A 16,420-nucleotide genomic window follows, 5' to 3' on the forward strand; every position below is an offset into this window, starting at 1 on the left:
TAGAACAAGACATTTAGCATTAACATTTGCAATTGCCCTACCTATATGGCTAAGATTTATATTATTTGGATGAATTAACCATACTAATCATATATTTACACACCTTGTACCACAAGGTACACCGCCTGCATTAATATCATTTATAGTACTAATTGAAACAATTAGTAATGTTATTCGACCAGGTACATTAGCAGTACGGTTGGCAGCAAATATAATTGCAGGACACTTATTATTAACCTTATTAGGAAACACAGGACCATCTATAGCAATAAACTTAATCTCATTACTAATTATTGGACAAATACTTCTATTAATTCTAGAATCAGCAGTAGCAATAATTCAAGCCTATGTTTTCTCAATTCTAAGAACTCTATATTCTAGAGAAGTATATTAAACCTATGTTAACAACTCACTCAAACCACCCATTCCACTTAGTAGACTACAGACCTTGACCATTAACAGGAGCAATTGGAGCAATAGTCCTAGTATCAGGACTAGCAAAATGATTCCACCTATTTAATATTAACTTATTCATAATTGGATTTGGAATTACCCTACTAACTATAATTCAATGATGACGAGATGTAGTACGAGAAGGAACATATCAAGGATTACATACAGGATTTGTATCAATTGGATTACGATGAGGAATAATTTTATTTATTGCATCAGAGGTATTATTTTTCGTTTCTTTTTTTTGAGCATTCTTTAGAAGAAGATTAGCACCAACAATTGAACTAGGAATACTATGACCTCCAATAGGAATTCAACCCTTTAACCCTATACAAATTCCATTACTTAATACAGCTATTCTTTTAGCATCAGGAGTAACAGTAACATGAGCACATCATAGTTTAATGGAATCTAATCATACTCAAGCACTACAAGGATTATTCTTCACAGTGTTATTAGGACTATACTTTACAATACTTCAAGCATATGAATATTGAGAAGCACCTTTTACCATTGCAGATGCAGTTTATGGATCAACATTCTTTGTTGCAACAGGATTCCATGGTTTACACGTAATTATTGGAACAATCTTTTTATCAACATGTCTACTTCGACACTCAATAAATCAATTTTCACCAAGACATCACTTTGGATTTGAAGCAGCAGCATGATACTGACACTTCGTAGACGTAGTATGATTATTCTTATATATCTCTATTTATTGATGAGGTAGATAATTGTTTTTCTAGTATAAATAGTACATTTGACTTCCAATCAGAAAGCTTGATATAAATCAAGAAAAACAATTCTAATTCTATCAACAAGAGTTTTCATTAGATTTATTATTCCAATAATTGTTATAATCCTGGCAACAACACTATCAAAAAAATTAATTAATGATCGAGAAAAAAGATCACCATTTGAATGTGGGTTTGATCCAAAAAGATCAGCACGAATACCATTCTCAATACGATTCTTCCTAATCGCAGTAATCTTTTTAATTTTTGATGTAGAAATTGCACTAATTCTACCAATTGTAATTATTTTTAAAACTTCAGACATTATAATCTGAACAGTATCAACAATATTTTTTATTCTAGTTCTATTAGGAGGACTATACCATGAATGAAACCAAGGAGCATTACAATGAGCAGAATAAAGGGTTGTAGTTAAATATAACATTTGGGTTGCATTCAAAAAGTATTGATATTATCAATCAACCTTAAATAGAATAAGAAGCGAAATATTGCAGTCAGTTTCGACCTGGAAGATTGGTATGTACTACCCTTATTCTTATTAATTGAAGCCAAAGAGAGGCGTATTACTGTTAATAATATAATTGAACTATAATAGTTCCAATTAAGGAAATGTAAAGCCAATATGAAAGCTGCTAACTTTTTATATTAGCGGTTAAACTCCGTTAACATTTCTAAAATTTATATAGTTTAAATAAAACATTACATTTTCACTGTAAAAATAATATATCTATATTTATAAATACTTAAAAGTAAAAATACTTCCTTAACATCTTCAGTGTCACGCTCTAATTATAAGCTATTTAAGTAAACGAAAAACAATATATACCAAAATAAATATTCAAAAAATAAAAGTTAAAAGATAAATCTTGAAATTAGAATCATATCAACCTTGAATATAACCAATTAAATAAATAAATAATCTATATAAACCTTGACCACCAAGTAATTCACCTCAACCATAATCAAATGACTTAGATGAATAATAACCTATTTTTAAAGGAATATATCTAATAAACTTAGTTGAAAGAAAAGGTATAAATCATATAGAACCAGCAAATCTAACAAAAGAAAGTATACTTAAAGAAAATAAATTATGAGAAAAATCAAAATTAGAAATAAGATAACCTAAATAAGCACCTAAAATAACAACTGTAATAGTTAAAAACTTTAAATAATAAGGTAAAGCAATCACATGAGGAATAGGAAAAATTAATCAAGATAAAAGACTACCACCAAAAACAGCAACAAACAATAGACCAATTATTCCAAATGAAATATAATAACCCTTATCATCAAAAGAAAATCTAGAATAAAAATTATTATCACCAGATATTGAATAATAAAACAAACGAAAAGAATAAGAAGCAGTTAAACCAGTAGAAAAAAAATAAAGAAAAAAAATTAAACAATTAATTAATCTTAAACAAACCATCTCAAGAATTAAATCCTTTGAATAAAATCCCGCTAAAAAAGGTATTCCACACAAAGATAAACTAGAAACATTAAAACAAACTGAAGTTAAAGGTATGAAATTAACTATTGATCCTATAAAACGAATATCCTGAGAATCCTTCAAATTATGAATTATTGAACCTGCACATATAAATAATAATGCCTTAAATAAAGCATGAGCCAATAAATGAAAAAATGCAAGCTTTGGATAACCTATAGCCAAAATTCTTATTATTAAACCAAGTTGTCTTAAAGTAGAAAGAGCAATAATCTTCTTTAAATCAAACTCAAAATTAGCGCCCAATCCAGCCATAAATATAGTTATACAACCAATTAAAAGTAAAAATCAACCACAATTATAAGTATCCAATATTGGTCTAAAACGAATTAATAAATAAACACCAGCAGTAACAAGAGTAGAAGAATGAACTAAAGCAGAAACAGGAGTAGGAGCTGCTATAGCAGCAGGAAGTCATGAAGAGAAAGGAATCTGAGCTCTCTTAGTTATAGCTGCTAAAACAATTAATATAGTAATGAGCTTTATTTCAAAAGAATTAGAAATAAAATCATAATAATAAATATAATTTCAACCACCAAAATTTAACATTCATGCAATAGAAATTAAAATAGCAACATCACCAATACGATTAGAAAGTGCAGTTAATATACCAGCACTATAAGATTTTACATTTTGATAATAAATAACTAAACAATAAGAAACTAAACCTAAACCATCTCAACCTAATACAATTCTAATTAAATTAGGACTAATAATTAAAAAACCTATAGAAAGAATAAATATTAAAACAATAATAATAAAACGATTTATATTCTTTTCACCAGATATATAATCCTCTCTATAATAAATAACCAAAGAAGAAATATATATAACAAAAGATATAAAAATAAGAGCACCCTCACAAACAGAAAAAACTAAAAAAATAACAGGAAAAAAATAATCATAATCAAACTCAATAAGAAAAACAATAACTAACATAAATAAAGAAAGAACAATATATTCTAATCTCAATAGAACCATTAATAAATATTTATGTTTAGAAGAAAAAACATAAACACCAGCAAAATAAATCAATAAAGAAGTAAAAATAGAGAATATAAACATTAGTTTTAATAGTTTAAAAAAAACGCCGGTCTTGTAAACCGGAAATAAGTCCAGCCCCCACTTTTAAAACTTCAGAGGTGGAAAAGCTTCCATCGTCGGTCCCCAAAACCGGTATTTTAAATAAACTAACCCCTGAAATGATCAAAATAATAATTATATCATTATCAAATGTAATAAATATTAATTTTATTAAATTAAGACACCCAATATCAATAATGCTTTTTATTATCCTTCAAACCTTCCTAGTTGGATTAATAACAGGAACAATAATAGAAAGATATTGATTATCATATATTTTATTTTTAACATTTCTTGGTGGTATACTAGTATTATTTATTTACATTACAAGAATTGCATCAAACGAAATATTTCAGCCTAAATCAATCACTATAATTATTACATTAATAATGTGAGTATTTATCATATTAATATTAATTATTCTAGATATATATATATTTATAGACTTTTTCAAAAACACCGAAACTATAAATATTGATAATTCAATCAATTATCAAGAAATAACAATATCTTTAGAAAAATTATATAATAGACCAACATTCATTATTACAATAATAATAATAATTTATTTATTTTTAGCACTACTAGCAGTTGTTAAAATCACCAATATTAATCAGGGACCTATTCGTAAAATAAGATAATTACTAATGAATAAACCCTTACGATTAAGACATCCTTTAATTAAAATTATTAATAACTCTTTAATTGACTTACCTGCCCCAACAAATATTTCATTTTGATGAAATTTTGGATCCCTATTAGGGTTATGTTTGGTAATTCAAATCGTAACTGGACTATTTTTAGCTATACATTATACATCAAATATTGAAATAGCATTCAGTAGTGTAGTACACATCTGCCGAGACGTAAATAATGGTTGAATTATCCGAACCTTACACGCATATGGAGCACCTATATTTTTTATTTGTATTTACTTACATGTAGGACGGGGAATTTACTATGGATCTTATATATATATATACATACCTGAATAATTGGTACAGTGATTTTATTTTTAGTTATAGCAACTGCATTTATAGGATATGTCTTACCCTGAGGCCAAATATCTTTTTGAGGTGCAACAGTAATTACTAATTTATTATCAGCAATCCCATACTTAGGAACAGATTTAGTCCAATGAGTATGAGGAGGATTCGCTGTTGATAATGCAACATTAAATCGATTCTTCACATTCCATTTTGTATTACCATTTATTATTGCTGCTATAGCAGCAATTCATTTATTTTTTCTTCACCAAACAGGATCTAATAATCCTCTTGGACTAAATGGAGATATTGAAAAAATTCCATTCCATCCATACTTTACCTTTAAGGATTCTATTACATTTGTAATAATAACATCATTATTAATTATACTATGTTTAATTAATCCTTACCTATTAGGAGATCCAGATAACTTTGTACCTGCCAACCCATTAGTAACACCAGTTCACATTCAACCAGAATGATATTTCCTATTTGCATATGCAATTCTACGATCTATCCCTAATAAGTTAGGAGGTGTTATTGCATTATTTTTATCAATTAGAATCTTAATAATTTTACCATTTTATAATAAAACACCATTCCGAGGCATTCAATTTTACCCTATTAATCAAATTTTATTCTGAATTATAGTAGTTGTTGTATGCTTACTAACGTGAATTGGTAAACGACTTGTTGAAGAACCTTATATTATAACAGGTCAAATCTTAACAATTATTTACTTCACATATTTCTTAATTAATGTCCATGTCGCAAACGCATGAGATAAATTAATTAAGGAATAAAGTTAATTAGCTTAGGAAAAGCATATGTTTTGAAAACATAAAATTAGAAGTTTAACTCTTCTATTAACTTTTCTCAAAAAATGTCACTAAACAAATGAGATAAATAAAATCTTTAAACCAACAAAGAAAATAAAAAAATTCAAAGATAAAGGTAAAAAACTTTTTCAAGCTAAGTACATTAATTTATCATAACGGAACCGTGGTAATGTTCCACGAACCCAAATAAAACCAAAAGATATAATAGCAAGCTTAATAAAAAATATAAAAGAATAAAAATCACCGCCCAAAAAAATTAAAGCCAATAACATTCTTATGAAGACAATTCTAGTATATTCAGCTAAAAAAATTAAAGTAAAACCACCCGCACCATACTCAATATTAAATCCTGAAACTAACTCAGATTCCCCTTCAGCAAAATCAAAAGGAGTACGATTAGTTTCAGCTAAGCAAGAAGCAAAACAAGCTAAAGCTAAAGGAAAAGAAATAATAATAAATCAACAATAAAGCTGATAGTTTATAAAATCAAACATATTAAAACTACCAATTAAAATAATTAAAGACAATAAAATTAAAGCTAAACTAACTTCATAAGAAATTGTTTGAGCAACAGAACGACGAGAACCTAATAATGAATAATTTCAATTAGAAGATCAACCAGCAATTATAACAGTATAAACACCTAATCTAGTACAACATAAAAAAAATAAAAATCCATAAGAAAAAGAACACATATAAGTTAAATAAGGAAAAATTACTCAAACGGCTAAAGAAATCATTAAATTAAAAACAGGGGAAAAATAATAAAGTAGGTAATTAGATATAATAGGAATTGGCTGCTCCTTACAAATTAACTTAATAGCATCTCTAAATGGCTGAGGAATTCCAACAAATCCTACCTTATTTGGACCCTTTCGAATCTGGATATAACCTAAAACCTTACGCTCTAATAAAGTTAAAAAGGCAACACTAATTAAAACACAAATAACCAATAAAAGAAAATTCAAAATAAATATAAATAAATCATAAAGTATCAATACTATTTGTAGAAAAAATCTACATAAATGAATTCTAAATTCAACACATTAATCTGTCAAAATAGTAAATAAATTAATATTAATCAATATAACAAAAAATATTTTAACCATATGGTCCTTTCGTACTAATATGGATTAACAATCTTAGGATAGAAACCGACCTGGCTCACGCCGGTCTGAACTCAGATCATGTAAGAATTTAAAGGTCGAACAGACCTAATCATTGGGCTCCTGCACACAAAATTTTTCTTAATCCAACATCGAGGTCGCAATCTGCTTTGTCGATATGAGCTCTCAAAAACAATTACGCTGTTATCCCTAAGGTAACTTAATCTTATGATCATAAATTATGGATCAAAATAACAAACATAAATAAATGATATAATAATGAAGAGTTTATCTATTCTTCATACCACCTCAACAAAACATCATCATTAAATATAGAAAGACAAACAAAAAACTATATAAAAGTAAAATGTCAAGCTCTATAGGGTCTTCTCGTCCTAAAGAAGAATTTAAGCCTTTTGACTCAAAAGTTAAATTCAAAAATTTATTAAGAGACAGTTGATTTCTCGTCAAGCCATTCATTCCAGCCACTAATTAAGAGACTAATGATTATGCTACCTTTGCACGGCCAAAATACCGCGGCTCTTTAAAAATACGCTCAGTGAGCAGGCCAGACCTCAAAATATAAACAAGAGGACATGTTTTTGATAAACAGCCGGAAATCAATTTTGCCTAGTTCCTTATAATAAGTTCACAAGGTAAAAATTTCATACAAATAAATATACTAATTCTATCATTATTACAAAAATTTTAAAATTAAATTAATAATCTTAATAAAAAACCTAAAATATTTATAAAATCAAAATAAAAAATAATGAACTAAAACGTAATCTTAAAGATAGCTGGTTTAAAGCTTACTATTATATTTCTATAAAATAAATTATAGGTTATTAACTTCAAAGCTTATCCCTTAAAGAATAAATAAGTTAATATTTTTACTTAAAAAATTAAATAAAAACAAATAACTTTAAAAAATTAAATTTTTTCTTAATTGGGAAACGATTAACATCTCATTTCTATAAAAAATTTAATAATAACTATGATACATTAACTATAAATTATTTATAAATCAACCCAAATCGAGACAAGTAAAATAAATACTAAAATTTTGATAAACCCTGATACAAAAGGTACAATAAATAAAATCTACTTAAAAAAATTTAAAATAATATTTCATAAAACACTTACTTTACCAATAAACTATAATTTAAAAAATCAATTCTATAAAATATACTAAGACAAAAATACAATAAAATTATTTATATTAAATAATTAAATAAACAAAAAATAAATATAATAAAATAAATAATCAAGATATCCTGATTTGCACAGAAAAATTTTCAGTGTAAATGAAACACTTTACTAAAAGTTATATCTTGAAACTCTTCCTAGATACACTTTCCAGTACATCTACTATGTTACGACTTATCTCATCTAAATTGAAGCTACTTTAAAATAAAATAGAATAATCAATAATGAGAGCGACGGGCGATGTGTACACATCTCAGAGCCAATATCAGTTAAATTAAATAAATTAAATTACTATCAAATCCACCTTCATTAACAGTATTTCACTATCAAATCAGTTATAAACAAAAATCTATTGTAACCCACCTCCTCTTAACTATAATTTAATATAATATGTTATTAATATGAATTCTTTTTTTTATATTAAGTTAACTTTCATATATATTAGTTAAATAATCTAATTATAGATAATTTACATAATTATATTATTATAATTAAAATAATTATTTATATTAATTATAATATTTTATATTTAAATTAATAATTTTATTTATTATATCCAATTATAATAATATTAAATATTAAATTACATATTATTATATATATTATATTATAATAACCTATTTTAAGGGGGTGACCCAATTCTATATCAACATCTATTTTGATTCTTTGGACACCCAGAAGTTTATATTTTAATTCTACCGTGGTTCGGAATTATTTCACATATTGTATGTCAAGAAAGAGGAAAAATTGAATCATTTGGAACATTAGGTATAATTTATGCTATACTATCAATTGGACTAATAGGATTTATTGTATGAGCACATCATATATTTACAGTAGGAATGGATGTTGACACACGAGCATATTTTACATCAGCAACAATAATTATTGCTGTACCTACAGGAATTAAGGTATTTAGATGATTAGCTACATTATATGGAACTAAATTCAAGTTCAATCCACCATTATTATGAGCTCTAGGATTTATTTTTCTATTTACAATTGGTGGATTAACAGGATTAGTATTAGCAAATTCATCACTTGATATTGTATTACATGATACATATTATGTAGTAGCCCACTTTCATTATGTATTATCTATAGGAGCAGTATTTGCAATTATAGGAGGTGTCATTCAATGATATCCACTATTTACAGGATTAACTATAAATAATACATGATTAAAAATCCAATTTACAATTATATTCATTGGAGTAAATTTAACATTCTTTCCTCAACACTTCCTAGGATTAGCAGGAATACCTCGACGATACTGTGACTACCCAGACGCATATACATCATGAAACGTAGTATCAAGAATTGGGTCTACAATTTCTATTGTAGGAATCATTATATTCATTGTAATTATATGAGAAAGAATGATTACAAACCGAGCAATTATATTTAGAGCTAACATAAGAAGATCAACAGAATGACTACAAAATAACCCTCCTGCAGAACATAATTACTCAGAATTACCATTAATCTCTAGATTCTAATATGGCAGATTAGTGCAGTAGATTTAAGCTCTACAAATAAAGGTTTGACCTTTTATTAGAAAATATTTATTAATGGCAACATGATCAAATTTATCTCTTCAAGATGGAGCTTCACCATTAATGGAGCAATTATCATTCTTTCATGATCATACTATGGTCGTATTATTATTAATTACAGTAATTGTAGGTTATGCCCTAAGTTATATATTATTTATTGCCTATACTAACCGTAATATACTTCATGGACATTTAATTGAAACAATCTGAACAGCTTTACCAGCAATTACATTAATTTTTATTGCCCTTCCATCATTACGACTATTATATTTACTTGATGATTCAGTAGATGCAATAATTACAATTAAAACCATTGGACGACAATGATATTGAAGATATGAATATTCAGACTTCATAGACGTAGAATTTGACACTTATATAACACCAGAACAAGACCTAGAAAATGATGGATTCCGACTACTAGATGTAGATAACCGAACAATCCTACCAATAAATACAGAAGTACGAGTATTAACAAGAGCATCAGATGTTCTACACTCATGAGCAGTTCCTGCATTAGGGGTTAAAATTGATGCAACGCCAGGTCGGTTAAATCAAGGAACATTCACAATAAATCGACCTGGATTATTCTTTGGACAATGCTCAGAAGTCTGTGGAGCAAACCACAGATTTATACCAATTGTAATTGAAAGAACTTCAGTAAATTTATTTATTAAGTGATTATCTAAGATAATTTAAGGAGTTAGTTAAAATAAATAACATTAGAGTGTCAATCTAAAGTAACTAAAAAGAATTAGTACACCTTGAAATTCATCAGATGACTGAAAGTAAGTAATGGTCTCTTAAACCAAATAATAGTAAATTAACGACTACTTCTGATGGGGAAATTATATCCAAATCCCTCAAATATCCCCTCTTATATGATTCTCACTATTCATTATATTTTCAGCTACATTAATCTTGTTTAATCAAATAAACTTCTTGACATTTAAACCTAACCTTATTAAAAGAGCAGAAAAAGGAACAATTGAAATAAAAAACTTAAATTGAAAATGATAACAAATCTATTCTCAACATTTGACCCATCAACTAACATCTTTAATTTATCATTAAATTGAACTAGAACATTTCTAGGACTATTATTAATCCCATCACTATTTTGACTTACACCATCACGAATTAACATTATCTGAAATAAACTAAATTTAACCTTACATAATGAATTTAAAACACTTCTTGGACCAAAATCATTTAATGGAACAACATTCATTTTCATCTCAATTTTTATTATAATATTATTTAACAATTTCATAGGATTATTCCCTTATATTTTTACTAGAACAAGACATTTAGCATTAACATTTGCAATTGCCCTACCTATATGGCTAAGATTTATATTATTTGGATGAATTAACCATACTAATCATATATTTACACACCTTGTACCACAAGGTACACCGCCTGCATTAATATCATTTATAGTACTAATTGAAACAATTAGTAATGTTATTCGACCAGGTACATTAGCAGTACGGTTGGCAGCAAATATAATTGCAGGACACTTATTATTAACCTTATTAGGAAACACAGGACCATCTATAGCAATAAACTTAATCTCATTACTAATTATTGGACAAATACTTCTATTAATTCTAGAATCAGCAGTAGCAATAATTCAAGCCTATGTTTTCTCAATTCTAAGAACTCTATATTCTAGAGAAGTATATTAAACCTATGTTAACAACTCACTCAAACCACCCATTCCACTTAGTAGACTACAGACCTTGACCATTAACAGGAGCAATTGGAGCAATAGTCCTAGTATCAGGACTAGCAAAATGATTCCACCTATTTAATATTAACTTATTCATAATTGGATTTGGAATTACCCTACTAACTATAATTCAATGATGACGAGATGTAGTACGAGAAGGAACATATCAAGGATTACATACAGGATTTGTATCAATTGGATTACAATGAGGAATAATTTTATTTATTGCATCAGAGGTATTATTTTTCGTTTCTTTTTTTTGAGCATTCTTTAGAAGAAGATTAGCACCAACAATTGAACTAGGAATACTATGACCTCCAATAGGAATTCAACCCTTTAACCCTATACAAATTCCATTACTTAATACAGCTATTCTTTTAGCATCAGGAGTAACAGTAACATGAGCACATCATAGTTTAATGGAATCTAATCATACTCAAGCACTACAAGGATTATTCTTCACAGTGTTATTAGGACTATACTTTACAATACTTCAAGCATATGAATATTGAGAAGCACCTTTTACCATTGCAGATGCAGTTTATGGATCAACATTCTTTGTTGCAACAGGATTCCATGGTTTACACGTAATTATTGGAACAATCTTTTTATCAACATGTCTACTTCGACACTCAATAAATCAATTTTCACCAAGACATCACTTTGGATTTGAAGCAGCAGCATGATACTGACACTTCGTAGACGTAGTATGATTATTCTTATATATCTCTATTTATTGATGAGGTAGATAATTGTTTTTCTAGTATAAATAGTACATTTGACTTCCAATCAGAAAGCTTGATATAAATCAAGAAAAACAATTCTAATTCTATCAACAAGAGTTTTCATTAGATTTATTATTCCAATAATTGTTATAATCCTGGCAACAACACTATCAAAAAAATTAATTAATGATCGAGAAAAAAGATCACCATTTGAATGTGGGTTTGATCCAAAAAGATCAGCACGAATACCATTCTCAATACGATTCTTCCTAATCGCAGTAATCTTTTTAATTTTTGATGTAGAAATTGCACTAATTCTACCAATTGTAATTATTTTTAAAACTTCAGACATTATAATCTGAACAGTATCAACAATATTTTTTATTCTAGTTCTATTAGGAGGACTATACCATGAATGAAACCAAGGAGCATTACAATGTGCAGAATAAAGGGTTGTAGTTAAATATAACATTTGGGTTGCATTCAAAAAGTATTGATATTATCAATCAACCTTAAATAGAATAAGAAGCGAAATATTGCAGTCAGTTTCGACCTGGAAGATTGGTATGTACTACCCTTATTCTTATTAATTGAAGCCAAAGAGAGGCGTATTACTGTTAATAATATAATTGAACTATAATAGTTCCAATTAAGGAAATGTAAAGCCAATATGAAAGCTGCTAACTTTTTATATTAGCGGTTAAACTCCGTTAACATTTCTAAAATTTATATAGTTTAAATAAAACATTACATTTTCACTGTAAAAATAATATATCTATATTTATAAATACTTAAAAGTAAAAATACTTCCTTAACATCTTCAGTGTCACGCTCTAATTATAAGCTATTTAAGTAAACGAAAAACAATATATACCAAAATAAATATTCAAAAAATAAAAGTTAAAAGATAAATCTTGAAATTAGAATCATATCAACCTTGAATATAACCAATTAAATAAATAAATAATCTATATAAACCTTGACCACCAAGTAATTCACCTCAACCATAATCAAATGACTTAGATGAATAATAACCTATTTTTAAAGGAATATATCTAATAAACTTAGTTGAAAGAAAAGGTATAAATCATATAGAACCAGCAAATCTAACAAAAGAAAGTATACTTAAAGAAAATAAATTATGAGAAAAATCAAAATTAGAAATAAGATAACCTAAATAAGCACCTAAAATAACAACTGTAATAGTTAAAAACTTTAAATAATAAGGTAAAGCAATCACATGAGGAATAGGAAAAATTAATCAAGATAAAAGACTACCACCAAAAACAGCAACAAACAATAGACCAATTATTCCAAATTAAATATAATAACCCTTATCATCAAAAGAAAATCTAGAATAAAAATTATTATCACCAGATATTGAATAATAAAACAAACGAAAAGAATAAGAAGCAGTTAAACCAGTAGAAAAAAAATAAAGAAAAAAAATTAAACAATAAATTCATCTTAAACAAACCATCTCAAGAATTAAATCCTTTGAATAAAATCCCGCTAAAAAAGGTATTCCACACAAAGATAAACTAGAAACATTAAAACAAACTGAAGTTAAAGGTATGAAATTAACTATTGATCCTATAAAACGAATATCCTGAGAATCCTTCAAATTATGAATTATTGAACCTGCACATATAAATAATAATGCCTTAAATAAAGCATGAGCCAATAAATGAAAAAATGCAAGCTTTGGATAACCTATAGCCAAAATTCTTATTATTAAACCAAGTTGTCTTAAAGTAGAAAGAGCAATAATCTTCTTTAAATCAAACTCAAAATTAGCGCCCAATCCAGCCATAAATATAGTTATACAACCAATTAAAAGTAAAAATCAACCACAATTATAAGTATCCAATATTGGTCTAAAACGAATTAATAAATAAACACCAGCAGTAACAAGAGTAGAAGAATGAACTAAAGCAGAAACAGGAGTAGGAGCTGCTATAGCAGCAGGAAGTCATGAAGAGAAAGGAATCTGAGCTCTCTTAGTTATAGCTGCTAAAACAATTAATATAGTAATGAGCTTTATTTCAAAAGAATTAGAAATAAAATCATAATAATAAATATAATTTCAACCACCAAAATTTAACATTCATGCAATAGAAATTAAAATAGCAACATCACCAATACGATTAGAAAGTGCAGTTAATATACCAGCACTATAAGATTTTACATTTTGATAATAAATAACTAAACAATAAGAAACTAAACCTAAACCATCTCAACCTAATAAAATTCTAATTAAATTAGGACTAATAATTAAAAAACCTATAGAAAGAATAAATATTAAAACAATAATAATAAAACGATTTATATTCTTTTCACCAGATATATAATCCTCTCTATAATAAATAACCAAAGAAGAAATATATATAACAAAAGATATAAAAATAAGAGCACCCTCACAAACAGAAAAAACTAAAAAAATAACAGGAAAAAAATAATCATAATCAAACTCAATAAGAAAAACAATAACTAACATAAATAAAGAAAGAACAATATATTCTAATCTCAATAGAACCATTAATAAATGTTTATGTTTAGAAGAAAAAACATAAACACCAGCAAAATAAATCAATAAAGAAGTAAAAATAGAGAATATAAACATTAGTTTTAATAGTTTAAAAAAAACGCCGGTCTTGTAAACCGGAAATAAGTCCAGCCCCCACTTTTAAAACTTCAGAGGTGGAAAAGCTTCCATCGTCGGTCCCCAAAACCGGTATTTTAAATAAACTAACCCCTGAAATGATCAAAATAATAATTATATCATTATCAAATGTAATAAATATTAATTTTATTAAATTAAGACACCCAATATCAATAATGCTTTTTATTATCCTTCAAACCTTCCTAGTTGGATTAATAACAGGAACAATAATAGAAAGATATTGATTATCATATATTTTATTTTTAACATTTCTTGGTGGTATACTAGTATTATTTATTTACATTACAAGAATTGCATCAAACGAAATATTTCAGCCTAAATCAATCACTATAATTATTACATTAATAATGTGAGTATTTATCATATTAATATTAATTATTCTAGATATATATATATTTATAGACCTTTTCAAAAACACCGAAACTATACATATTGATAATTCAATCAATTATCAAGAAATAACAATATCTTTAGAAAAATTATATAATAGACCAACATTCATTATTACAATAATAATAATAATTTATTTATTTTTAGCACTACTAGCAGTTGTTAAAATCACCAATATTAATCAGGGACCTATTCGTAAAATAAGATAATTACTAATGAATAAACCCTTACGATTAAGACATCCTTTAATTAAAATTATTAATAACTCTTTAATTGACTTACCTGCCCCAACAAATATTGCATTTTGATGAAATTTTGGATCCCTATTAGGGTTATGTTTGGTAATTCAAATCGTAACTGGACTATTTTTAGCTATACATTATACATCAAATATTGAAATAGCATTCAGTAGTGTAGTACACATCTGCCGAGACGTAAATAATGGTTGAATTATCCGAACCTTACACGCATATGGAGCACCTATATTTTTTATTTGTATTTACTTACATGTAGGACGGGGAATTTACTATGGATCTTATATATATATACATACCTGAATAATTGGTACAGTGATTTTATTTTTAGTTATAGCAACTGCATTTATAGGATATGTCTTACCATGAGGCCAAATATCTTTTTGAGGTGCAACAGTAATTACTAATTTATTATCAGCAATCCCATACTTAGGAACAGATTTAGTCCAATGAGTATGAGGAGGATTCGCTGTTGATAATGCAACATTAAATCGATTCTTCACATTCCATTTTGTATTACCATTTATTATTGCTGCTATAGCAGCAATTCATTTATTTTTTCTTCACCAAACAGGATCTAATAATCCTCTTGGACTAAATGGAGATATTGAAAAAATTCCATTCCATCCATACTTTACCTTTAAGGATTCTATTACATTTGTAATAATAACATCATTATTAATTATACTATGTTTAATTAATCCTTACCTATTAGGAGATCCAGATAACTTTGTACCTGCCAACCCATTAGTAACACCAGTTCACATTCAACCAGAATGATATTTCCTATTTGCATATGCAATTCTACGATCTATCCCTAATAAGTTAGGAGGTGTTATTGCATTATTTTTATCAATTAGAATCTTAATAATTTTACCATTTTATAATAAAACACCATTCCGAGACATTCAATTTTACCCTATTAATCAAATTTTATTCTGAATTATAGTAGTTGTTGTATGCTTACTAACGTGAATTGGTAAACGACCTGTTGAAGAACCTTATATTATAACAGGTCAAATCTTAACAATTATTTACTTCACATATTTCTTAATTAATGTCCATGTCGCAAACACATGAGATAAATTAATTAAGGAATAAAGTTAATTAGCTTAGGAAAAGCATATGTTTTG

General features: G+C 27.0%; 2 protein-coding genes and 1 long non-coding RNA gene across 3 annotated transcripts in view; 2 read left to right on the forward strand and 1 right to left on the reverse strand.

Annotated features, from left to right (window-relative positions):
* The window catches only part of LOC126355112 (uncharacterized), a 165,988-nt gene that overhangs the window by 68,933 nt on the left and 80,635 nt on the right, over positions 1–16,420 (forward strand). The gene's annotated exons all lie outside the window — the stretch shown is intronic.
* The window catches only part of LOC126355104 (NADH-ubiquinone oxidoreductase chain 5-like), a 111,605-nt gene that overhangs the window by 54,124 nt on the left and 41,061 nt on the right, over positions 1–16,420 (forward strand). The window lies entirely within an intron of this gene.
* LOC126355099 (NADH-ubiquinone oxidoreductase chain 5-like) lies at positions 2,047–3,506 on the reverse strand. Its single transcript, XM_050005293.1, has one exon. The coding sequence runs from the start codon at positions 2,974–2,976 to the stop codon at positions 2,425–2,427; it is 552 nt and encodes a 183-aa protein (XP_049861250.1). The 5' UTR covers positions 2,977–3,506; the 3' UTR covers positions 2,047–2,424.

Source organism: Schistocerca gregaria, chromosome 3 (genome assembly GCF_023897955.1).
Source record: "Schistocerca gregaria isolate iqSchGreg1 chromosome 3, iqSchGreg1.2, whole genome shotgun sequence".
Classification (NCBI taxonomy): domain Eukaryota; kingdom Metazoa; phylum Arthropoda; class Insecta; order Orthoptera; family Acrididae; genus Schistocerca; species Schistocerca gregaria.

What these genes read in the sequence shown, in the direction of transcription:
- LOC126355099 (XM_050005293.1), bottom strand. Translation starts at nt 2,976, where the DNA reads ATGGCTGGATTGGGCGCTAATTTTGAGTTTGATTTAAAGAAGATTATT.